This window comes from Halichondria panicea, chromosome 6 (assembly GCF_963675165.1).
Source record: "Halichondria panicea chromosome 6, odHalPani1.1, whole genome shotgun sequence".
NCBI lineage: Eukaryota > Metazoa > Porifera > Demospongiae > Suberitida > Halichondriidae > Halichondria > Halichondria panicea.
In genome coordinates, this window is record NC_087382.1 from 3,409,199 (window position 1) to 3,436,050 (window position 26,852).

Below are 26,852 nucleotides of genomic sequence, written 5' to 3' on the forward strand. Positions count from 1 at the left end.
GAATAACAACTGAAACCAAAAAACAATTATAATATAATTATGAAAGTATATACAATAATAAAACTAGACAACGTTCAGACATTGCATGACAGTATCTAAACTGAGAGCAGGCTACAGCCCACAGAGGACAGCCGATACCACCTGCAGAGAAAGAGAAACACTCAATAAGGGACCACACACTTGGAGGTATGGATATATACACCTCACCTGGTTGTCCAGTGGGGAAGGCCAGGAGTGGAGACACTGGATGGAACAGTTCAGTGGGGGAAATGGCAACTGGTCTCCGATGATTCAGCATGACGACACCAATATGCATTATCAACTACGAAACGGCATGACAACAATTAGCAATGGTAGAGAGGGATGTATGTGCTCTCACTATTAACAATGAACTCTCTCCACTCAACACGGCACTCAGCTTCGTCAACTGTGACTTGACCCTTCTCTAAGGGAATGTTTTGTTAATGGTAGCTAGCTATAGTTACAATAGCACAGACCTTTCACCTGAAGCTCTCTGTCCTTCTGATTGATTCTCCTCTGAAGTCTGGCATGATCTGCAAAATTGTCCTGTCAGATATAATCGATAGTGGTATCCATACATAAGTTTCATCTCACCATCATATTAACGTGCTGCAACTGTTGCTTTATATCTGATACTTCTCTCTTCAGGCTAACCAAGTCAGGAGTCTCAGAGGCGTACCAATACACCAACTAGATACAGTGACATGTGTTAAAACTATATTCCAGCATCTAGACCAGTATAATTATAGTAAACTGACTTTGTTAGATAGCTTGGGACTCCATAATCTGAGCAGCTTGGTGAGCAGCACTGTTCCTAAGACAAGACAAGACACAGGAGGCTCCAGTTGATCACAACACTCTCCATGGCAGTAAGAATGAAGGGATATTCCCTAACAGTAGTTCTACACTGCACTTACAGGTAGGGTTTTTCCCTATGCAATGGGCCACCATTGACATGATTGTTGTGCCACTGTCTAGTCTAGTCTACGTCTGTTTCCAAGAGCTCTCTCACTATCTGCAGTCGAGTCCAAGTTATGCCAAAAGAAAGAAAAGAAAGGTTCTACTTTAATAGAAATCTAGTGTAGAACTTACTTTGATAGCCTGTTGCTAGCTAGCTGTAGAGATGTATTTGTTTATATATCTACCTATATAGCTACTGAGTACTGTGCTATTTTACCTCATACCAACACCCACATAACCAGGAGACTCCTGCTGCTGTAGGAGGAGGCTCTGGCTCCACCATTGAGGAGGTACGTCACTGGCACACACACCTCACACATTGTGTCCACGTAGTCTCATGAATCAGCCGCACTAGGAATGTCCGTCTGAGCACCACTTTAGTCTAGAGGTCATTGCACAATGGAATTTTAATTGTCATTACGTCAGTGTCAAAACCAATTAGTTCCAACGCATGCAAAAGGTCAACCGCGAACGCTTGACTTAGCAGCTATGAATTTTTGTTTGGCTTACTCCAAGAACGTTGTTAAAAGATCAAGAAAAAGGTTGTACAGCACTAGTGCAGTCAACATAGCTCCTTGACTGGCTAACAGTAGTGCTGACTAGTGCAGTCAACATAGCTCCTTGACTGGCTAACAGTAGCGCTGACTAGTGCAGTCAACATAGCTCCTTGACTGGCTAACAGTAGTGCTGACTAGTGCAGTCAACATAGCTCCTTGACTGGCTAACAGTAGTGCTGACTAGTGCAGTCAACATAGCTCCTTGACTGGCTAACAGTAGCGCTGACTAGTGCAGTCAACATAGCTCCTTGACTGGCTAACAGTAGCGCTGACTAGTGCAGTCAACATAGCTCCTTGACTGGCTAACAGTAGCGCTGACTAGTGAATGCGTCCTGCTGCATACACTTCTTGTCATTTTTTATTTCCTTTAATTTTGTCAATCCTTGATCTGATTGACCTAGCCAAAAAAGTTTGTACTTTGTGCTCAGACGGACATTCCTAGTGCGGCTGATTCATGAGACTAGTGTCCACGTACGTACGTATATATCCCCAGGCACTTCCTGTGAAGAAAATCAAAACGACAGAAGCTACTGATGGAGAGGCTGTGAGCAAAGGGAAGGGCAAGGAAAACAAGACGAACTGGGATGGTATCGAATTGGGACAAACTAAACACTGGAGGTATACATTCCAACTATGTTATCAACTGATACTGGTCACATGTACTCAGACCATGGACCAGCTCATGGAATGTGAACGGAATCAGAGCGTGGATAAAGGTATCGTTTCCTCCGTCCTCAATAATTACAATTATTAACCAACCGCATTTTATACACTGTGTACAGAATGGTGGTCTGGAGTATATTGCACGGGAATACCCAGACATATTCTGTGTACAAGAAACCAAGTGTATTGAGAAAGAGCTTCCTATGGTAGGACAGCCACTGTACACACACACTCACCCCCCACACACACACACACACACTCACACCCACACACACAACCCCCCCACACACACACACTCTCACATAACCCCCACACACACACACACACACTCACCCTCCCCCACACACACACACACACACACACTCACCCCCCCCACACACTCTCACATAACCCCCCCCCCACACACACACACACACACACACAGAACCAGCTCGGTATTCCTGGCTACCACGTCTACTGGCACTCCGCAGAGAAGAGGCTACAGCGGTGTGGGGTGAGGCATATTCACCAACTGTTGTGTGGTTAGTTACAAGTATTGTGCAGGCTGTACTCCAAAGAGAAGCCAATTTCAGTGACCAATGGTTTGGGAATTGAGAAGTTTGATTGTGAGGGTAGGATCATCACTGCTGAATATGCTATTTCTTTACATCTTGTAAGTTGGTTCTGATTTTATTTAGATTCCTATTGTCACTGTTATGTTGTGCCCTGTGTATATAGATGTGCCCAATGCTGGTGATGGCCTCAAGAGGCTCTCGTACAAGCAAGACTGGGATAGGGACCTCAGAGAGTACATGAAGAAACTAGATCTCAGTCCTTCTCTGTGGGGACCTCAATGTGGCCCATAAAGAGATAGGTACCTTCAGAGTTTGCCTTGACTTTGTGTACATACATGTATGTATCTACGTGTAGATTTAAAGAACCCCAAGACAAACACAAAGACAGCTGGTTTCACACCCGAGGAGAGACAGGACTTCACAGAGCTACTGGAGGAGGGTTTCGTGGACACCTGTATTCCGACCTCGCTGGAGCGTACATTTACTAGTCATACCGGCTCAACGCCAGAGCCAAGAACACTGGCTGGTGAGTGCTCCCGCATTACTCTAGCAATAGAGTGTATCTGTGTTATCGTGTCCACGATCCTGCTACTAATACCCAACACATGCACACTGTCTTAGTTATCCACCACCCCCACCACCCACACACATCACCCACACACTAGATGACGAGGCAAAGAAGGTAGCCTCACAGGCACAAGCAGACGCTCGCTGGATCATAAGAAACACAAAGCCTTGTCCACACTGCAGGTACGTTGGAATAGAGTATAGAATCAATAGAACAATAATATTTAGAGTTACTGTACATAATTATACGTTTCATTGTTGTCTGATTTCAATATTTCCTTATAGAGCTCCAATTCAGAAGAATGACGGATGCAATCACATGACTTGTAAACAGGTACGGGCTTAACATAATTATTAGACTGGGAACGGCTGCATCTAGTTCATTTTTTGTTGCCTCTAGTGTCACCATGATTTCTGCTGGGTGTGTCTTGATCCCTGGATTCTACATAACCACAGAACTGGGGGATACTTTACGTAAGTCGTACATTGCCAATTTACATTCAAAAACGCTCTTACAACTGATTGTCATCTATAGCTAGCTATGTGTACTAGCTTTGCTGTTCTCATAACTTTTTCAGTTCATATTTCACACAAATGTCACAAATGATATGGGCAACAGATATCAATCTTGTCTATTGACCTAGCTCCCTCCTTTTCCTTCGTAATGTGAATCGGTATCGTTGCAGTTTTAATTTATTCAATAAATACTTTTTTAGAGGCCATTCCATGAAATTCAGTTGTCTATTGACCTCCCTCCCCTTTGTAGCTGTAACCGGTTCACTGCTCAGGAGAAGGCCAACACGACAGTGGAGAGGTCCAGAGGAGACATGGAGGCTGCCTATGTTAAGAAAGCTACAGAGGACTTTCAGTTGCACACTAAGAGATTCCAGCATTATTATGACAGATACAACAATCATCTACACAGTCTGGATGTAAGTGGTGGAGCGTGAAAAATCTCTCGACAATTCTAGCAAGTTTAGTTTTGATTTTGCTAACTAGTTTTAAGTGCCCATAACTTGACTTTGGAAGGTCCAATTTCATGTAGGATGCGTTCTGTAGCTCTAAGGGAGGTCTATTTATCAAAATGGGGTGTGTTTAAATCATGTAGGCCAATTTTTTTTCTCCTTGTCAGATTGAAATGAAGTTGCTTCAAGAGTCGACTGGTAAGATGAGAGAACTGGAAAGACTCGGACTGGCTCTCGACAAGAAAGGTACGATGTTTGTGCATGTGCATGTATTATAATAGCTGCTTAGTAATATTGAAATATGACCTTAATTTAGAAGTTCGTACTGTACATATAACACTACATATTTTTCTTTATAGTGGCTCAGGTCAAAGGTCAATCTGATGCCACCATTGGGGTGAACTCTCCTCTCACTCCACAAAAGAAAATCAGTGTTTTCACAACTGGAGAAGCGAGAAAACTTTCTCAACGATATTTTCCGAATTCTGCTGAGAGCGAGGAGAATCCTGTCAGCCTCGTATTGCATTGGATACTTCATCCCTGATACAGATGAGGAGGCCCTGGGGGCACATGAAGTATTGCAGGTGAGGGCAGGTGGCTCATCGTGACAGCAGATTATGGTGTACGGAGAAATAGTGAAGTATTTCTTTAAACGATCACAACTTAAATGTTTATCTACTTGTGTGAAGTATTCCATTTTGGTAGAATTTACTACGTGTACCATTGCATTGTTGAGTGTAGCAGCGTTGTCTAACAGCCTACTGTAATAGCTAATTTGGTATGTCACTTTCCAACACACACTCACACACACACACGCACACCCACACACACACACACTCACACTCATACACACACATGCACACACACACCCACACACACACACTCACACTCACACACCCACTCACACACACACACACCCTACACCCCTCAGGGCAAACTAGAGGAAGCAGTGGAGGTTGTCTCGGAGATGGTCAATAGACAATACCTCCAAACACCACGCTCTAAAATGAACGAAGCCGCTGGAAATGTCGACTACCTTTGCAGCGAATATCTCACCAAAATGTCCGTGGTTGCGACAATCGCCGATCTGGCAGTAAAAGAAGCGGAAAAGCCTCCACCTCCGCGTGCCACCCCGCCCACTCCACGGGAGGACAGCCCGCCCCCTCGTATGGGGGTGATTCCCCTCGGCTTTGGACCAGACGTTCCCGACCAACCGGATGGAGAGAGGCGCTTCCGTTTGATTGGTCTATTGAATCCCGATGGAACATTGCATATTTTACGAGTACCAGAAGAGGAGTTTCAATTTCTTAGGGCCCCAGCAGACTAATTAGCGTTATGTGAATGTACTTGTGAACTACATGTATATAATAATTATGAGTATTCTGTTCAACAATTTAGCTGTGTGTGTGTATGTATAAACATGTTATTTTTCATGTTGTTTGCACAGTCGTCATTAATATTTTGTTATTAATTAAAAGGCACCTCTGCCCCGAAGCAGCCATTGTGATCAAACTCTGCAGATCCACCCCCTTTCTATGGTTCGTAACACGCCGACCGTTTCATATTTTAAAGACAGAATAATCACTATTATTAATTATGCTAGACTAGCCGATTAGCGTTAATTGCAATGGTATCTCATACCCCCCCCCACTCAAATATATACCCGAAGCATTTGAACACTAAAAGCTAGCTGCAAACAAAGCACTGCATGTCAGTCGTCACTAGCCTGTTTTACCATAATATTATAGTTATATAGAGAACAGGCATTTTTAGATGTCTGATAATACCCCCTGCATGCATGTACATGTACCCTATGATTTATTCATGAACATGCATGCAGTCACATGTGTAATGGAATTCCCCTTACACACAATAGAGGGTGTGTCTGGCATGTCTGTGGTGAGGGTATTCATATCATTCCAAGAATACCCCCTGCATGCATGTACATGTACACTATGATTTATTCATGAACATGCATGCAGTCACATGTGTAATGAATTCCCCTTACACACAATAGAGGGTGTGTCTGGCATGTCTGTGGTGAGGGTATTCAGCTAGTGAAGTGAACCAATTCTCTGCAGTCTACACACATCTCTGAGTTCCTAGCAGAAACTATAATATGGGACAGGAACAGTCTGCTGAGTAAGTGATCGTCTTACAGCCTAACATTTTTATTGCTTTTAAACAGGAAACAGGCCGGGGAGTTATGGGTTGCTGCTTGGAATGGTGATGTCAGCAAAGTGAAGTCCCTGCTGGCACGTGGAGCCAACCCTAACCACCCCGAGTACTATCCATTACACAACGCTTGTAGAAATGGTCACCTGGAGATAGTGAAGGCACTTGTTGAGGCTGGAGCAGACACTGAGAGATGGGATGGGGGCATCTCTCCAGTTCATTGTGCAGCCATATTTGGTCATAAGGAGGTGTTGGTTTACTTGATCAGGGATTGCAAGTGCAGCGCTGGTGAGTAGTTTTCCATTCACTAGCAGTTGCTACATAACTCCCCCAGCCAACCCTATATATAGCAATTTTTCACATTGCAAATATTTTTGTGGGACTTTAATATCAGTTTAATTTGTAACGAATACGGAATACATGCATGGCTTGGGCTTCTTAATTTTGAATGAGTTGGTTATGTACACGAACTATGCGTTCGAGGCCTTGAGGGCCTGGCTTAGGGATGGACATTTAGTTCCTTACAAATGCACCAGTCCTGTAATATTTAAATATTAGTGATACCAACATTCACTTGTGTATAGATGCCAGGGACCGGTACAACAATACTCCACTCCACTATGCATGCCATGATGGTCACCTAGATATGGTGCGGTGCTTGGTGGAGGAGGCCCACTGTAACATCAGTGAGTCTATCATTCTGTCTCCGTGTTATACCAATACATGTGTTAACATGATTATATGTACGAATGAGGTGACTGTTATTTCAGATGCACTGAACAAGTACAACACTACTCCACTCCACGATGCATGCTATCGTGGTCACCTAGAATTGGTGGAGTACTTGGTGGAGGAGGCCCACTGTGACATCAGTGAGTGTATCATAATTTTGTCTGTCCTTGTGTACAAATTTGTTGTTATGAACACTTTCAGATGTACGGAACAACAACAACCAGACTGTACTTCATAGAGCCTGCATTTTCTTGCTATTTAAAGGTGAGTCGAAGTAATTAGAGATTATAGTAACTACATAGCCCTAAAAGTACTTGTTTGTAACAAACCAGAAATAAGAGTATATGCATGTAATAGATATAGCATGGGAGACCGAGTGTTTTATGGAATATACATGTACAAGCACAAGGGTGAAGCTCCGAGGGCGAGTTGCTTGTATATTTCAATAAAACACGAGAATTCTCATGCTATAATATTATGCAGGACGACCCCTTACCAAAACGTGTAATAAGAACACGGAAGGAACTGTATGACTTTTATTACATCCTTGTAACCTATATAAAATTATAAGATCCTTACAATACAGTGCATGTATTATTATAACCAACTGCATTCCCGTTCAATATTGTAACTTTAGGTATGGCATGGATGCCTTCCCGTAAGCTTGCAGTGGTGAAGTACTTGGTTGAGAAGGCTAACTGTGACATCAGTGAGTTTATTTAAATGTAATGTGTATACAATGACCATTAACATGCACATGCAGATGCAACTGATAAGCGAGGCAGGACACCCCTTGACCTAGCTATAAAGAGTGATTACAAGGACATTGTTAACTACCTCAAGACTCGACAAGAATCATCTAGAAAACCAGGCAAGTTATGAAAACATTTCACCGGCATCCTATATAATTGGCATAGCTATACATTATAAAGAGATTAGTGATGTGCATAATGTTATGTTTACACGACTCAACAACTGTTACTCATGGCAACCAGGCACGACGTTATGAACATATTTAACTGAAATTGTTATCACGAGGAATTCCTAGTAAATTGTTATCTGAGTACATTTTCCTCAATGAAGTAAAAAATGTCATGCCAGCAAAGGCTTCGCCATGCATACAGTAATTATAACTATACTTTACCATAGCTATATATAATTTTATAGTCAGTCACATTTACTTCCTTGTACATTCATGCAGGAAAAGATGGTGTTGGGAGTCAAACAGCTGTTCCACTCACACAAGACGAGGCTGATGCTCTGCAGAAGCTTCTCGAGGGAGCACAAGTCACCATTGGTCATCCCATTGTTGCTGGCACAACCACTCTGGAGGATGTTCAGCAGCTGCTTACTCAGAGAGGACTGGAGATTATGGCCGACGACCTCAGGACAAAACTCAGACTAAGTAAGCTTAAAATTACTATTTTTAGTGCTTATCACATGATCTCCGGTCAATCAGTTTAGCTTAAAGTAGTCACACGACCGTGATTTGTAATCTCCACACTTAACTGATTACTTGCCGAATGATTCTCGCTAAAATTTCAATGTTTGTTATTTTTCATATGATCAAAGTAACTTAATCTCTACTAATTTCTCCATAATTATAGTTATGACTGAGCAACAAAGAAACCTCGAGATACTCAACAATCTAATGACAGATGAAGACACTATCGATATTAGCTACCCAAGGCTATTTCTTGTTGGGCCGCCATCTGTTGGCAAGACGACCACACTCAATCGACTGCTGGGGGAGTTTGAGAACATTGACTCTGCTGGAGACAAAGCCAAGCTTAGAAGCACACTGCTTGCTAACTGCAAACAAATACTTGCCTTCGTTAATGAAAACACAGCAAAATGGTTGTCATCCAAAGATGTTGACGAAGAAACAAAGCTCTTGTTTGGCTACTTACGTGAATCTAAGTCTGAAACCACTCCTAACAAAGAGATAAGCATCGCAACCTCAACCGATTCTCCTGTATTAATACGCAAGCAAAGAACTCGATCTAAAAATACCACAAAAGTGTTTCCTAAAGAAAGCAGATCACCACTACACCAAGCCACAGCTGCTCAGCGTACGACAATGAGTCATCCAAGAAGCAAACTATTACCAATAAAATCAGAATTACAACAGCTAATAAAAAATGCGGATTATTCCAAAATGGCCGATTTCCTTGGCGATATTTTACTGAACATTCACGACATCGGAGGTCAGCCAGGCTTCTTGGAAATGCTACCAGCCCTGAGCACTGGTCCGGCCATGTATCTAGTGTTCTTAGATCTCAGTAAGGAACTTGACAAGCTGTACAAAATACCTTTCAGTCGAGATGGTATGGAAATTATTCCCTTCAATTCTGTTCACACTACAGAAGCCACAATCTCTCAAATCCTCACCTCTATTGCCAGTGTCCATTGCATCTCAAGAGATCCCACTCCTCTTATTAATGTTGGCAGAGCTAGTGATGCTCTTAAAGAAAGAATAACAACTTTTAAACAAGTTAAACCGGTAGCAGCCTTGATAGGCACACACAAAGACAAGCTGATCGACCCCGAGAGACAAATCAGCGAGAAAAATGAGGCACTTAAAAAAGTTATCAATAAATTCCCCGAAATTATTATTTCTCCAGAATCAAAACAGCAGAATATTGAGCACAGCGAACCTATAGACGGAGCCCGTACACAATCATGTTCAAAATCTTGTTTCTTCTCAGTAGATAACCTCAATGGAACTGAAGTGTCTGACATCGGACCCGTTCGTAATTTCTTAAGTCGAATAATTTTATCTCGCTTCAAAAATGCTTCTCTTCCAATTCAACCGAAATGGCTCATTTTTGGGTTGCTTCTTCGAAAACAATTTCAAATAGCTACAATTGAAGATTGCTTTGAATTAGGAGAAATGCTAGAAATGCAGAAAGAAGAAGTAAAAGTGTGTCTCTGGTATCTTCACAACTGTGTTGGTACGATCCTCCATTACACCAACGTACCTGGTGATGACGGTTGGCTCAAGGGTCATGTGATCTGCACTCTTCAAGCTATCTTTGATAGTATCAGCCAGTTTATTCTCCTTTCTATGCGAACGCTTCACTCAGGAGGTCCAGTTACCAACCACGAGCAAGCCGAGTTGGTTAAGAAGGGACAGTTCTCGATCAAATCCATTGAGATGTGTTGCAGAAACGTGGAAATGTCTGAACTTATTCCCGCAAAGCATCTCATTAAGTTATTGGAGCACGTCAAACTTCTGTCCCCGATATCTCATAAGGATGAATCATCAGCGGAAGGTGTTCGCATTACCTACTTAATGCCAGCTGTTTTGGAATGTGCTTCACAAGAGGAGCTGGCGAACCCACCTCCACCAGACACCAACAACCCAGAACCACTCCACATCACATTCAGCTTTGGTTACGTACCAACAGGAGTCTTCTGTGGGCTCATTACTCGACTAGTTTCCCAAGGCCCCCATAAAATCCTCGGATTTAAGTGGAAGTTGGTGGAAGATGGTGTCAAGAGAAACTGTGTCTCTTTCTATGTAGATGGTATTCACAAGGTGACTCTGCTCTCGCACGAAAAGAGCTACGAAATTCGAGTTTCCCGTGAGGATCCAGAATCTTCTCTGCACGACCTTTGCGCTCATGCACTCTCTGTCGTTCTGTATTTCCTCAAAACCTTGTATGAGAATTTGGTTCCATTAATCGCATTCCAGTGTCCCTGTTCTAATCACAAAGCCGAACGAGACGTCACTAATTTATGTACTATTTCCGATGGTTCAAAAGTTCGATTTCTTTGTAACGATTCTATGAAGCTCGTTAAATTAAAACCGGAACAACGGATCTGGCTTGGAAAGGTAAGTATTTTTGTAACCATTAATTGTATTAATGATGCAATTAATTCGCTACAGACCAAGAAGGTTGGTGAGGAAGCTGAACTAGAGGTGCTAAAGTTTGCTGAGGATGGCTTTTCCTTCCACTGGACCAAAGAGGGCTCCAGACGTCAGATAAAGACAACTGATGATCGGCCCAACACTCTGAGCTTCCCGAGTGTGAGAGAGGAGGACTTTGGTCACTACCAGTGTGAGGTGAAGGATGCAGCTGCTGGGAAAGTGCTCCTCACTCTCTACACAGCTCTCTACAAAGAGGAGACAAGTCAGTTAGCATTGAGTTATGCCACACTTACGTTCAATCTTTTTACATCACATTATACTTTAGCCGAATTCTCTACTGAAAGGAATGAAGAGCCAAGATGCAGTGGCACTAACTCTATTGTAAAGACGCCATCATCAGGTTTGATTGTTTCAACTATTCTACAAACACTGTTGTTCACTGATCACTCCTTTAGATGAGGGGTCTCTGTCATCAGAAAGGCTCCAATATTCAGCAGATCCAGTCCAGAGAGTTGGAACTCCATCAGCTGGTGAAGACAATCAAGTCTGTACTACAATAATATTAGGTATATTTCCTGAAGTAGCTAGTTATGTATTTATGTATGGTTATTTAATGTTTGCCCCTCTACAGGACCACCTGCTAATCAAATCGCTCTCCAAGAACTAATGAAGCGATACAAACTGACTGACGAGCAACTCAACCGTGAAATAGTGGACTCCGATACTCCCGTAATGGCCTTAAATTTTGATGATGTGGAAATGTATTCAACTGCAATGGGGCTAGCTATTGCTAAACAAGCTGATGTGAAAGAATCATGTGGAAATCAAGCAGCCATGATGAAGTGCCTGCAAGTCTGGAAAGAACGTGATCCTTTTCAAGCAACTTACAGAGCTCTACTGGATATCGCACTGAGATTGGGGAAAGGAGAAACAGCTGATAAAATCTGTCGGCAATTGACCCAACGTAAGTACATGTGTATCAGTGCCCCTCCCCCTTTTCCTCCCCCCTCTAGAAAGCAACGAGTATAGCTATCCAAACAGTTTGACTGCAATCACACCTTCTATATAATTAATTTTTACAAAACACCTGCATACATAATTATTTCCACTTTTCCTGATTGCAGATCGTACACTGGACTGATCGATGAAGTGATTACACATGCAGTGTGTCGGATTGTACAAACACTCATTAGAATAGATGTGTGTGCTAGCTAGCTGTAAAATAGCTATCCATTTTTAATTTAGTACTGCATGGACAATCGATTCCCATTAGAGACGTCATGATATGTTTCATTATTTCAGAAACCCATTGAGAGTTTCATGTACATAGTTTTAAGTTGATTATAACTGTTTAATTTTAACGATTCGCCTGCAAATGTTAGTTTACTCCTCTATACAATTACAAGCGTATCATAATTAATTATGGCCAGCATATTTATAATTATAAATTTGTTCCTCCGCCACCATTACCAATTAATTATCTAATAGCAACACTTCACTGTAACATAAATTTGCCAGGAAAAAGAATACTAGTACATGTACTGCAATTATTTATAGTCTCAAGTATTCAATAAACCTCAAGTCATGCCACCAAATTTAAAAAGGTGCCAACAATAGCAGCTATAATGCTATATAAGGTATCTCTGTTTCTGAGCAAAATTGGCGAAAATAATTATCATGCTAACTAACTCTACAGCCTACAAAGTCCAGTCTCTACAGACGGTTACCATGCCAACACGCTGTGTGCTAGCATGCCTAAAACATGTTTCAGTGTGAAATTGTTCTTTTCCACTCTCAACGGAATGTTGTAGTCCCACAGTTCCGATGCTGTAACCATGGGAATGGTTTCTATGACAACCACAGGGGATTGATATTCTTTCCAATTCTGCGATGGTTGCCCGGAAATATCGATATTTGGGTCGTTATGACGAAAGTGCTCCTTAGGTCCAATGTAGTTAGTTTGTATTTCACGATCCGGTTGCTCTACACGAGGATATTGAGGGATAGCGGGGTTAAAATATCCATGGTCGGAGGTCAAATTCCAATTATCTTGTCTATTAATTTTAGCGTTAACTCTTGTAGCATTCGAAATGACGTCTTTGGTAGCTGCATCGATACGAGGGTTAAACTGATTATTCCGAGCCTGCTGCTCGTCAGGATGAATTAATAAAGAGACTAGAGGGTTAAATTGTCCGGGAGACGAAATAGCCTTTGAGTGGTTGTCAGGGGTCAAAAGTTCAGGCAATGTAAGAACAGCTGTTAGATTGAATAACAAAAACAGTCCAGGGTCCAAATATCCGTTGCTAAGCACGTTGCTAGGCACGTTGCTTGGTTCGTTTGATGTAATATTCAAGATCTCTGATTTGCGTGAAATTTCTTCAGTTTGAATTTTTGGATATTTGTCAAAAATGGGGTGTCCAAAATCGTTCTTAATTATAGATTTTAGTGAGGAATTTTCAGGAAGATTTTTCTTTGGATCGGAACTCGAAAAAGTTTTCAGTAATGGCTTCAAATTTGACAGATCAGGTGGTAGCTTTGAGTGGTTGTTAAACGAAACAGGTGGGGTCGCTTGGGGGTCAAAAATGGCCACGTTCGTAGAGAGTTCGTTGGAGAGGTCGTTTCCGAGAGACATCAGGGGACAAAGGTCGTTGCCAGGTGGTGTGGGGGTGGAGGCAAAGAGGGTAGCAACACACATCAGATAGAGCAGAGCACTTCCACAGGCAACCTGGAGTGTGGGAGTTATTGTGATGATCTTTACCACACAAACAAAAATGCTAACAGCTAAGTCAAAATTATTTTGTAGGTATGATGATCTTTACCAAGTATGATGGTCGAATAAATCAAAGTATGGACGGGTATTTTTGAGGGTATAAAACTTCGCAGATTTAATATAATTTACACCGGAATAGCAGCCTTGTTGCAGCATGCAATATTAGATTCGCGGGTGCACGCTTAATCAGTGAAAACCACAAACATAAAATTAATTATACCCTCGAAATATCCCGCTATACGGTAATTACGGCCAAAATATGGTTATGTAACATTGCGATGGAAACACATTATTTTTTATGGTATGTACTAGCTTCGTTACTATACCTTAGCAGTGGTCTTGGAGGTGGTGGCCATGTTATCTGACGCCCCCCACACAGCGCAAAGGTCAGTGTACGAGAACCACCCCCTCTGACACGCCTCGTTAAGTGCAACTCTGTGAGTGGGCGGGACAAATAGCAATGGTAGCAATAAATTTAATACAGAATAATTGTTACCTACTTCACTTCTCACACACCACCCACACACTCCACACACACCACCCACACCCACACACACGTACCTCCCTTCCACACTTCTGACAAACTGGTAATACTCATCCATAGATACGAACAGCCTCCAATCCTGCACGATAAAACAACAGCAGATCACATGACACAAGCTCGCACAACACCCATTGGTCCATCAAACTACAAGCGCAACTTATGACAAGCCATATACATGTAGATCATTAAAAAGGTCTCTTTCTATGCTTTTAGAAAATCAAAACATAAATTTTTGAATTTGATACTAAAGTTATGGCTATTCAACTACCCCTCCCCCTCTTTCAGCTGCCATAACTCGAATTCCGTGGATCCAATTTCAACGATTTTATGATTTTCTGGAAAGAGACCTTTCAAATGGTGTCCTTAAAATTCATATTTGAGAGATAAAAAATATTCGCCAATTTGGCCGTACCATGGTCCAAGGCCAAAAAATGACAAATTATGGCTCCGATGAAATTTAGAATTTAGAAAGGTCTCTTTCTAAGCTTTCAGAAAATCATAACATATTTGAAATTGGATCAACGGTACTCAAGTTATGGCAGCTGGAAGATTACACCCCCCCCCCCTCCGCTTATCATCTCTTTTTCTCTGTACACTCTAATGTGAAATTCATTTGATGTACTTATTGAATTAGTATTTGTAAAGATGATCATGTCATAATAACGAATGTTTCACATTTCTCTCCCAGATGCACGCATGCTATTGCTAAGTAACAGCGCTAGTTATAGTGACAAAAGATTAAGAATTAGAGACCACACAAAGAAAAGAATTCAATGAAAGAATATAGCAAAATGTTAATAATTGGGTAGTTTATTTTACACATCTGCCGTACACGTACGTGTTGCCAGGCAACAATCCCACTGTGGAAATCATTATAATAATTTGTAACATGTTTTCAAACAAACGTCAACATAACGAAAGGATTTCACACATTAAAAATGTGATTTGAATATTTGAATTGAGAGGAATATGAAGTTATGCGCAAGGCTTAAGGCAAAAACACGGAAATAACAAGTCATAAATAGTAATAATGATCAAAGAAAACGTGACTAGAAGCTCTTATAGTTGCATTTTATTGATCCTTGAGCAACCGTATATGTAGCAGTCTACACACACACACACAACGCACTGATTTTCTACATAAAAGCTTAAAAAAGCAAGCAAAAGCCAAGAAGCTTGAACTTGCAAGGACACACACACACACACACACACACTACCGTATGCGCACACAGAAGCATAACAACACAAGCTCCAGTATAAACGTATCGCATGTCCTGTACATGTATTTAGCTTCAGATAGAGAATGAACCATGACTGAATAAAGAATTTTTCTTAATGGGTAAGAATGCCACAATAAAATAAATACAGGAGTGTTGTGAAAGCATGCATTACCGTGGCGACACTACAAGTGAATGGGCCACCCTCAATATGTACGTACTGATGATACAAACACGGAGATCACAAGACTTGCGTACAAGCAACAATAGTTAGTTGATAGAAGTTTTTGGTCATGCAATAAACAAACAATGGATCTATTATGGCAACAAGTTTAAATGGTGGACATGCCTCTCCTAACTTAGATGTAGTTTACCTGAACTAAGATCCGGTTATGGCGAACTTCTTTTATATAATTATTGTACTAGTTTGGAAGTTCTGAAGTAAGAAATAAATTTTGCAGTGCTCTGAGGGAAGTCTATCAAATGAGGTCAGAAAGGAGGACAAATTAGGCGCTTAGTTTGATACGGTGGCCCAGCATTAATTTGCCGAAATAGTAAGTCTATAATAGTCCTAGTATGGCTTCATGCATGCACTGTGCACACATGCACATGTCTGCTATTACACTGAGACAACACATGTCGTATATCGGGTTTCGAACGTGAGGTTAATTGATTGCGAATGACACTGTACAAGCATTGATTGATTGCATTTCTAACTATCGTCATGAATTGCATGTAAAGCATGGGAAATTGCATGCACTTTGCTCACTCTTTGCGAGTCTTTCGTTTGTGATTTATGCAAAAAGTCGTAATTTGAGAACCACGCAATGGAAACCTGATATACAATACTACACTGAAACAACCAACACACACACCTTCTAAATGACAAAACAACGACAGGTTAGTGTTACAGTATAGTCTGCCCCCCACTCCACCCAACTGTGTATTGCCTGGGGCTATCTGAGCATACACCAACTATACACATGATCGCACAACACAACACAGCCGATATTGACAACAAAACCAGATACATTTCATCACATTTGGGACTACTTAAAATAATAGGCTCACACAAGACCGTGTATAGACAATATCATTGTACCGGTACTATTCTAATTAAAGCAGGGGCTATTAAATTTCAGAGACGCACCATATTTGAGGGCAAAGATAAGAGGCATGATATGATATCCATGAACCCAATAGTCTGGGCAAAAAAATATAGCAGAGAATGGTTTCGATCCATCGACCTCTGGGTTATGGGCCCAGCACGCTTCCACTGCGCCACTCTGCTACATGAGTATACATGTCGGAGATAGGGAGAGCAAAGTGTGATCAAACCTAGTGAACTACGAATGCGCAGAATTTGACCTTTGTTAATCAGTTGGGAAAGAGTACAATACATGTTTGAACACAAACAACAACTTCCTAGAAAATTGAAATCCAATCGCCACATTCTCCCAACAATGGTAGTAGAGACATGGCTCTCAGTATACCAATAACATTGCTACGTATGTGCGTGTGTGGAGCTCAGTGATGCCTGTCTGTTGTGGTGTCCTATAAGCAGGAATGGCCCCAAAGTCTCTCCATGGAATGTGTTTGGACCTGTGTTAGCAGGCCACCCTCTATAATACAGCCAGGTTAATGGGCCCCAAAGTCTCTCCATAGCATGTGTTTGGACCTGTGTTAGCAGGCCACCCTCTATAATACAGCCAGGTTAATGAGCCCCAAAGTCTCCATAGCATGTGTTTGGACCTGTGTTAGCAGGCCACCCTCTATAATACAGCCAGGTTAATGGGCCCCAGGGTCTCCATAGCATGTGTTTGGACCTGTGTTAGCAGGCCACCCTCTATAATGCAGCCACTGTTGGTCTACCCAAGGAGCTACCACTATGACATTACTACAGTTGGCCTAAAACTACGAGAGGTACTTAAGAGATCATTACCAGAAATATGCAGAATGATTGAATCATCACTATAGCTATACATACAATAATGAACGGATGTGGAAGTAAATATCGGGAAAACCTCCACACGTAATGTTGATTCAAGAATGGACGGTATTTAGCTCCCAGCTGCACTAATAATGACGTTCAGCATGTACTACGGTCTTATAATATTATCATGATTATTGAGAATGTGAGTGAAACATACCAGAAGATGCCCACTTGCGTAGGTAGCTAAAAGGTCACCGTAAATTGACCTTACGAATCAGATAGGCTACTCAAAAACATGTCAAAAATGTTTAACAAATGTTCGCCCTCCCCCCCCACACACACGCACACACGCAGAGCGAATTATGATAATTACGCACAATGGCATGTATGCATGTATGCATGTTATAAAATTATATCTATAGTTTAAATATAGAAATCAGTGGCCTCAATAGTGGACCTAGTGTGTGTGTGTGTGTAATGGTGTATGAAATTGGCCGATAGCAGCCTCGTTAAAGGTTATGGATAATGATGCTATATCATCATTATCCATAACCTTTAACGAGGCTGCTATCGGTCAATTTCAATTATCGCAATGAACTGTATAATTGGACAATTGGTGAATGAGCCTTTTGAAATTTGAACTGACTTAGCGGTTTTTAATTTGGTGTCTCAAGCGTCTATACTACAGCAATGACGTTGTGTCCACTGGAAAACTTTAATTTGGCCAAATATCTCCAAATCGTCAAATTTTTCGTTCAAGAGTGGAAATGGTAAAAGATTATGACGGTTTATTATGTAATGTAAAATTAGTATTAAAATGGAGTAATTGATTGGACCATCTGAAAAAATTCCCACTGTAAAATATATCGTATTTTGAACGAGTTGCTATGGAAACAAGAACATAATTAGCACATGGACTACATAGACACGGAGATTATCGTGAATATCTAATTACACGCAATTAACGAAAACAAAATATGAAAATGTGGGAAAACATTCGCCATACAAATTACTCAACTATAAATGGAAGTCAACAAAGAAACAAGAGATGGGAAAAGGAATAATTTCAACGATCATATTTCAGTCCTTAAGATCATGGGGTTTTAATGAAGTATTTTGATTGGACGACTACAAAACCACACACCTGTCGCCAGAGTGGCTACACACAGGAACGCATATTACTCATTAATAACATTCACAGCACGTACAGATAATTAAATCAATCAATTCTCTAACATTTTTGAGTGTAGTCTAGTTATTGTCTATCAGACTTTATGGCAGTACACCTCCGAGGCCAAAGACGAACAAATTAATTTGAATGTAGTTGACAATAACTGTTATAATAGTCACTGGAATGAAAACTGCCTGCTACCTAAGCTATCTCACCTTGGATATAACTAGCTAACAGTCTCATAAACTATTGAAAAGAAAAACTTGTCCGTATACAGCATGTAGCCAGTGCTAAGCTTCTAGCTCTACGCTGCTAACTTGTCCATGTCCAAGCAGTGAGCCCCACCCTTCCTGGTGTTTAACAAGCCCCACCCATCTGTTCTGCCCTTGTCAACAAGTGTCTATATCTAGTATAAAATTAGTGCGCCCTCAACACTTTTTGTTGATGTTGCAAAGATTCGCCAAAACCCTGTTGTTAAACCCCACCCAGTTGGTACGATACAGACCCTTACGTGAGGTACATTACAGCATAAAATAATCATACGCACTCTAGTTACGCTTGAGTAAATGACACTTAATTCACAATAATTGTTTTTTAATTGGAGAATTAATAAATTGCGTGTTTAGGCAATTCCTGTAGTTTACAGAATCTATGACACATAATGTACATCGTACTTCCCTAAAAATTAATTGCTGACTGTACCCCCCTCCACACACACACCCACCCACCCACTCACACCACACACACACACACACATACACACAACACCACCACCCACACACCCACACACACACACACACACACACACAATCATGGTTCACTGCAACACAAACTGAAAGTCCGCTGAAATCATATAAACAAGACAAACATGCAGAGTGCATTCTCAGACTAACAACAATAGTCTAATAGGATCAGCAATTAGCCAGTCTGGACAATGGACCACCACCTTACAACACACACCTTGATGAGGTAATAGCATATCAGTACACAACTGCCCACGCTACAGTATTAGCAGGCCACCCTCTGGAATACAGCCAGGTTAATGGGCCCCAAAGTACTATAGAAGGTAATTTTCGTGGGGTAAAATATTCGTGGTTTTCGTGGTTGAAGCACTGACCACAAATATTTTATCCACGAATGAAGCGACCTTGTCTACCTTTACCTGCAGTGCAAGCAGCAACCACGAAAATATTATCCACAAAATGACTAAATACTGCTCAACCACAAATATTTTGTCCCCCGAAAATTACCCGCTATACGGTATCCATAGCATGTGTTCGGACCTGTGTTAGCAGGCCACCCTCTTATATCAATATCAGCATTAACTCACAATTGCTTGTAAGAATCTGATTTCCAAGTGATCCAGTCGATTGCGTGGGGTGGAGCCTGTGTGTGGGCGGATACATCAAAGGGAATAAACCACACCCACTACAACACATCAAAGTGAGTGTGCTAAAGCTAGCTATGTACAAGAGTGCTGTGATGTGACTGAGAGTGAAAATTAACAAAATAGACAAAATAACAATAATTATTGTAAACATCAGACGCTTCATCTCGCCATGTGCACATTAACGAACCGATGGTGGAAAAATCCGTGTTAGTGAGAGCTTCCATTTCTCCTTCATCGTTGAGGAACTTTGATGCCACCAGCTGCGAGGAAAATAGATGGATATTTAGTGACACACACACACGTTAGAATGAAGATCTAAAGGTCCCTGGTTCGATCCCGGGTTTCGGCATTTTTTATATCTCTGGGTTGACACGCACGCACACACACTAAAACAGGACACAAACAGTCTACCTAGATAATATGATCAACCTTACAGCACACACAGCGATTAGTAACAGACACACAGACATAACTGAGCAAGTTTTGTTTTATTAGCACTTGCCAAGATAATAGCTAAGGTTACCAAAGGTTAGGCTCGCTACTGTTTCAGACTCCACACACAGATTGGAATGTACCCCCCCTCTAGAAACATTGACATCACTAATTAGTACGCTACCATGTAGGAGGTTGCATCATCAGCACTACGGTAAACAATATTGGTCATTCATTACCCAGGGCAATGCGTGCAGGGATGTGCCTCCACTGGTCAGTGGTGGTGGTGGTTGGTACTAACCACCTCTAGACACAATCAACCACCTCCTAGGCAAGTTTACCACATAATAAGCTATAAAAATGCTGAATTGAGATTGAGGTTTGAAAATAGCACTTCGAATATTCCAGGCACACACATCCAGCTGCTCATTTTAAGTGATTGAGAATGCCGATAAAAATACGCACATAAGACTGTGATTGTGTGTATCCATCTATTGTGTACAACGTGTGTATAAGTAACCACATCCATTTCCCACGTTACATCTTTCCTTACTTAAGTTGCTCCACAAGACCATTACAACAGTGAAGCCTTATTATTAATTGGTTAATTTGCAGCAGTAACGAACGTGTCAGCTCATTTAACGCTGAACATACCTCGTCAGTCAGTCAGTGGAGTGATAGTCACTACAAACATTCCTAAAATGTACTGTGTCTCATGACATGGGGAAATATTAGCAAGTGTTAGAAGCACAGCCTTCAACAAACATGACCTCATCCAAACACTGTACCCATGCAAACACTGTACTCATGCAAACACGGTACCTACCTACTGGTGGAGCCCACTTTAATGGCCACTCATGAAGAGAGGCTAACTGCGATACCAAGGCCAGGTCCCAAATGAACAGTTTGTGTATAAAACAACCTCTCAACAAAGGCCACCTCTGTATAAGAGCCGACACATTGTTCCCAAAGGTGTTCGTTATAGAGGTACTATGTATGTTTACTTTGACTGCTCGTAACTTGAGTCGGGAAGATCCGATTTCAGAAATAAAAAATGCATTCTGTAGCTCTAAGGGAGGTCTATCTAATTATGGGTTTAACTTGAGGCTTTTAATCGGGCCCAAATTTGCTGACACAGCACAGGTGTATCGTCTTCAAATTTTAGCCGATTTTTTGCTAGCTAACTGGCCATAATTTAAGTTTGGAAGGTTCGCTTCTAGAAAGAGAAGATGTATTATGTAGCTCTAAGGGAGATCTATCTAATGGTGTGTTTAGAGATTGCTAATTGACCAAAATAAATACATCCCTTCCACTAAATTAGGCTATCAATTAAAACACACATTACCAGCATGTACACAAACATTCGCTCGTTAACTGGCTAATCATCACAAGACAATTGCTCATCAAATACCAGCTAGGAAAACAAGTTGTAAAGGCTTCACATTTCCCAGAGCTGCTGTAATTGAACTGCAAAGGTTTCTTAGCAATGAGGGGACTATGAATTTTAGAATAATGTGCAGCGTCAATAGATACTTGTTAAGCAAGTTAGTGCTGACAATGCCAATAACAGGATGCACTCAGCATGAACACTAGAGTAGAGGTACACACATTCATCTTGCAAACATAGTATTGTAATGAAGGGCCTCTCTTCCAATCAACAGGATACACTGAGCACGAACACTAGAGTAGGGGTACACACATTCATCTTGCAAACATAGTATTGTAATGAAGGGCCCCTCCTCCAATCAACAGTCCAGTAGACTACACACATGAAGACTAGAGCTAGTACCAATACACCAACTAGATACGTGTGTTAAAACTATATTCCAGCATCTAGACCAGTATAATTATAGTAAACTGACTTTGTTAGATAGCTTGGGACTCCAAAATCTGAGCAGCTTGGTGAGCAGCACTGTTCCTAAGACAAGACAAGACACAGGAGGTTCCAGTTGATCACAACACTCTCCATGGCAGTAAGAATGAAGGGATATTCCCTAACAGTAGTTCTACACTGCACTATACAGGTAGGGTTTTTCCCTATGCAATGTGGCCACCATTGATTGTTGTGCCACTGTCTAGTCTACGTCTGTTTCCAAGAGCTCTCTCACTATCTGCAGTCCAAGTTATGCCAAAAGAAAGAAAAAGAAAGGTTCTACTTTAATAGAAATCTAGTGTAGAACTTACTTTGATAGCCTGTTGCTAGCTAGCTGTAGAGATGTATTTGTTTATATATCTACCTATATAGCTACTGAGTACTGTGCTATTTTACCTCATACCAACACCCACATAACCAGGAGACTCCTGCTGCTGTAGGAGGAGGTTCTGGCTCCACCATTGAGGAGGTACGTTACTGACACACACACTTCACACATTGTGTCCACGTAGTCTGCTCTTCGCTCCCACCTTGTTCAGGTATTCGCTCGTTTTCTCATGAATCAGCCGCACTAGGAATGTCCGTCTGAGCACCACTTTAGTCTAGAGGTTATTGCACAATAAAGAAGCTACTGATAGAGAGGCTGTGAGCAAAGGGAAGGGCAAGGAAAACAATGGGATGGTATCGAATTGGGACAAACTAAAGACTGGAGGTATATATTCCAACTATGTTATCAACTGATACTGATCACATGTACTCAGACCATGGACCAGCTCATGGAATGTGAATGGAATCAGAACGTGGATAAAGGTATCGTTTCCTCTGTCCTCAATAATTACAATTATTAACCAACCGCATTTTATACACTGTGTACAGAATGGTGGTCTGGAGTACATTGCACGAGAATACCCAGACATATTCTGTGTACAAGAAACCAAGTGTATTGAGAAAGAGCTTCCTATGGTAGGACAGCCACTGTACACAAACACTCACCCCCCCCACACACACACACTCACACTCCCCCCCACACACACACACACACACACACACTCACCCCCCCACACACACACAACCCCCCCACACACACACACTCTCACATAACCCCCCACACACACACACTCACCCCCCCCCACACACACACACACACAACCCCCCCCCCCACACACACACACACACACACACAGAACCAGCTCGGTATTCCTGGCTACCACGTCTACTGGCACTCCGCAGAGAAGAGGCTACAGCGGTGTGGGGTGAGGCATATTCACCAACTGTTGTGTGGTTAGTTACAAGTATTGTGCAGGCTGTACTCCAAAGAGAAGCCAATTTCAGTGACCAATGGTTTGGGAATTGAGAAGTTTGATTGTGAGGGTAGGATCATCACTGCTGAAGATGAGCACTTCTATTTCCTTACATCTTGTAAGTTGGTTCTGATTTTATTTAGATTCCTATTGTCACTGTTATGTTGTGCCCTGTGTATATAGATGTGCCCAATGCTGGTGATGGCCTCAAGAGGCTCTCGTACAGTACAAGCAAGACTGGGATAGGGACCTCAGAGAGTACATGAAGAAACTAGATCTCAGTCCTTCTCTGTGGGGACCTCAATGTGGCCCATAAAGAGATAGGTACCTTCAGAGTTTGCCTTGACTTTGTGTACATGCATGTATGTATCTACGTGTAGATTTAAAGAACCCCAAGACAAACACAAAGACAGCTGGTTTCACGCCCGAGGAGAGACAGGACTTCACAGAGCTACTGGAGGAGGGTTTCGTGGACACCTTCCGTCACCTGTATCCCGACCTCTCTGGAGCGTACACTTACTGGTCATACCGGCTCAACGCCAGAGCCAAGAACACTGGCTGGTTAGTGCTCCCACATTACTCTAGTAATAGAGTGTATCTGTGTTATCGTGTCCACGATCCTGCTACTAATACCCAACACATGCACACTGTCTTAGTTATCCACCACCCCACCACCCACACACACCACACACACTAGATGACGAGGCAAAGAAGGTAGCCTCACAGGCACAAGCAGACGCTCGCTGGATCATAAGAAACACAAAGCCTTGTCCACACTGCAGGTACGTTGGAATAGAGTATAGAATCAATAGAACAATAATATTTAGAGTTACTGTACATAATTATACGTTTCATTGTTGTCTGATTTCAATATTTCCTTATAGAGCTCCAATTCAGAAGAACAACGGATGCAATCACATGACTTGTAAACAGGTACGGGCTTAACATAATTATTAGACTGGAAACAGCTGCATCTAGTTCATCTTTTGTTGCCTCTAGTGTCGCCATGATTTCTGCTGGGTGTGTCTTGATCCCTGGAGTCTACATAACCACAGAACTGGGGGATACTTTACGTAAGTCGTACATTGCCAATTTACATTCAAAAACGCTCTTACAACTGATTGTCATCTATAGCTAGCTATGTGTACTAGCTTTGCTGTTCTCATAACTTTTTCGATTCATATTTCACACAAATGTCACAAATGATATGGGCAACAGATATCAATCTTGTCTATTGACCTAGCTCCCTCCTTTTCCTTCGTAGTGTGAATCGGTACCGTTGCAGTTTTAATTTATTCAACAAATACTTTTAGAGGCCATTCCATAAAATTCAGTTGTCTATTGACCTCCCTCCCCTTTGTAGCTGTAACCGTTCACTGCTCAGGAGAAGGCCAACACGACAGTGGAGAGGTCCAGAGGAGACATGGAGGCTGCCTATGTTAAGAAAGCTACAGAGGACCTTCAGTCGCACACTAAGAGATTCCAGCATTATTATGACAGATACAACAATCATCTACACAGTCTGGATGTAAGTGGTGGAGCGTGAAAAATCTCTAGACAATTCTAGCAAGTTTAGTTTTTGATTTTGCTAGCTAGTTTTGAGTGCCCATAACTTGACTTTGGAAGGTCCAATTTCATGTAGGATGCGTTCTGTAGCTCTAAGGGAGGTCTATTTATCAAAATGGGGTGTGTTTAAATCATGTAGGCCAATTTTTTTTTCTCCTTGTCAGATTGAAATGAAGTTGCTTCAAGAGTCGACTGGTAAGATGAGAGAACTGGAAAGACTCGGACTGGCTCTCGACAAGAAAGGTACGATGTTTGTGTGCATGTATTATAATAGCTGCTTAGTAATATTGAAATATGACCTTAATTTGGAAGTTCGTACTGTACATATAACACTACATATTTTTCTTTATAGTGGCTCGGGTCAAAGGTCAATCTGATGCCACCATTGGGGTGAACTCTCCCCTCACTCCACAAAAGAAAATCAGTGTTTTCACAACTGGAGAAGCGAAAAACTTTCTCGACGATATTTTCCGAATTCTGCTGAGAGCGAGGAGAATCAGACAGCAGAGTACGGTGGGAGAAATAGTAAAGTATTTCTTTAAACGATCACAACTTAAATGTTTATCTACTTGCGTGAAGTATTCCATTTTGGTAGAATTTACTACGTGTACCATTGCATTGTCGAGTGTATCAGCGTTGTCTAACAGCCTACTGTAATAGCTAATTTGGTATGTCACTTTCCAACACACACTCACACACACACACACACACACACACCCACTCACACTCACACACCCACTCACTCACACACACACCCCACAACCCTCAGGGCAAACTAGAGGAAGCAGTGGAGGTTGTCTCGGAGATGGTCAATAGACAATACCTCCAAACACCACGCTCCAAAGCCGCTGGAAACGTCGACTACCTTTGCAGCGAATATCTCACCAAAATGTCTGTGTTTGCGACAATCGCCGATCTGGCAGTAAAAGAAGCGGAAAAGCCTCCACCTCCGCGTGCCACCCCGCCCCCTCGTATGGGGGTGATTCCCCTCGGCTTTGGACCAAACGTTCCCGACCAACCGGATGGAGAGAGGAGCTTCCGTTTGATTGGTCTATTGAATCCCGATGGAACATTGCATGTTTTACGAGTACCAGAAGAGGAGTTTCAATTTCTTAAGGCCCCAGCAGACTAATTAGCGTTATGTGAATGTACTTGTGAACTACATGTATATAATAATTATGAGTATTCTGTTCAACAATTTAGCTGTGTGTGTGTATGTATAAACATGTTATTTTTCATGTTGTTTGCACAGTCGTCATTAATATTTTGTTATTAATTAAAAGGCACCTCTGCCCCGAAGCAGCCATTGTGATCAAACTCTGCAGATCCACCCCCTTTCTATGGTTCGTAACACGCCGATCGTTTCATATTTTAAAGACAGAATAATCACTATTATTTATGATAATAATTATATGCTAGACTAGCCAATTAGCGTTAATTGCAATGGTATCTCATACCCCCCCCCCATCTCAAATATATACCCGAAGCATTTGAACACTAAAAGCTAGCTGCAAACAAAGCACTGCATGTCAGTCGTCACTAGCCTGTTTTACCATAATATTGTAGTTAGAGAACAGGCATTTTTAG

At 41.7% G+C, this 26,852-nt stretch overlaps 3 protein-coding genes, 1 long non-coding RNA gene, 1 other non-coding gene and 1 pseudogene across 7 annotated transcripts in view; 3 read left to right on the plus strand and 3 right to left on the minus strand.

Annotated features, from left to right (window-relative positions):
• LOC135337469 (uncharacterized) lies at positions 1 to 1,026 on the minus strand. Its single transcript, XR_010395136.1, has 6 exons — positions 780 to 1,026; positions 616 to 711; positions 498 to 567; positions 380 to 445; positions 208 to 322; positions 1 to 141 (listed from the first exon to the last, which is right to left on the minus strand). It is a non-coding gene; the product is annotated as an uncharacterized LOC135337469 (long non-coding RNA).
• Positions 951 to 24,481, plus strand: LOC135337448 (exodeoxyribonuclease-like; annotated as a pseudogene).
• On the plus strand, positions 6,316 to 12,432 carry LOC135337433 (uncharacterized). The gene is made up of 13 exons (XM_064533370.1): positions 6,316 to 6,429; positions 6,476 to 6,750; positions 7,047 to 7,334; positions 7,396 to 7,458; positions 7,832 to 7,903; positions 7,958 to 8,065; positions 8,396 to 8,599; positions 8,802 to 11,032; positions 11,087 to 11,330; positions 11,394 to 11,468; positions 11,524 to 11,634; positions 11,700 to 12,032; positions 12,193 to 12,432. Exons 1-13 carry the CDS (start codon positions 6,407 to 6,409, stop codon positions 12,207 to 12,209), a joined length of 4,044 nt encoding a protein of 1,347 aa, XP_064389440.1. The 5' UTR covers positions 6,316 to 6,406; the 3' UTR covers positions 12,210 to 12,432.
• LOC135337445 (uncharacterized) overlaps positions 12,546 to 26,852 on the minus strand; it is a 35,613-nt gene continuing 21,306 nt past the window's right edge. For 2 of the 3 annotated variants that reach the window (XM_064533382.1, XM_064533384.1), the window contains exons 2-6: positions 20,281 to 20,353; positions 20,034 to 20,089; positions 14,400 to 14,461; positions 14,165 to 14,273; positions 12,546 to 13,793 (exon numbers count right to left, since the gene is read on the minus strand). In XM_064533382.1, the coding sequence (XP_064389452.1) occupies positions 12,792 to 13,793; positions 14,165 to 14,273; positions 14,400 to 14,461; positions 20,034 to 20,089; positions 20,281 to 20,353 (1,302 nt within the window). In that variant the 3' untranslated portion in view covers positions 12,546 to 12,791. Of the gene's footprint in view, positions 13,794 to 14,164; positions 14,274 to 14,399; positions 14,462 to 20,033; positions 20,090 to 20,280; positions 20,354 to 22,387; positions 22,546 to 26,852 lie in introns of those variants that run through there. The other variant, XM_064533383.1, reaches the window with a different exon arrangement.
• Trnam-cau (transfer RNA methionine (anticodon CAU)) lies at positions 16,819 to 16,890 on the minus strand. The gene has a single exon. It is a non-coding gene; the product is annotated as a tRNA-Met (tRNA).
• LOC135337454 (ankyrin repeat and IBR domain-containing protein 1-like) lies at positions 24,758 to 26,555 on the plus strand. Its single transcript, XM_064533392.1, has 5 exons — positions 24,758 to 24,772; positions 25,063 to 25,227; positions 25,430 to 25,508; positions 25,618 to 25,778; positions 26,035 to 26,555. The coding sequence occupies exons 2-5, from the start codon at positions 25,123 to 25,125 to the stop codon at positions 26,395 to 26,397; spliced, it is 708 nt and encodes a 235-aa protein (XP_064389462.1). The 5' UTR covers positions 24,758 to 24,772; positions 25,063 to 25,122; the 3' UTR covers positions 26,398 to 26,555.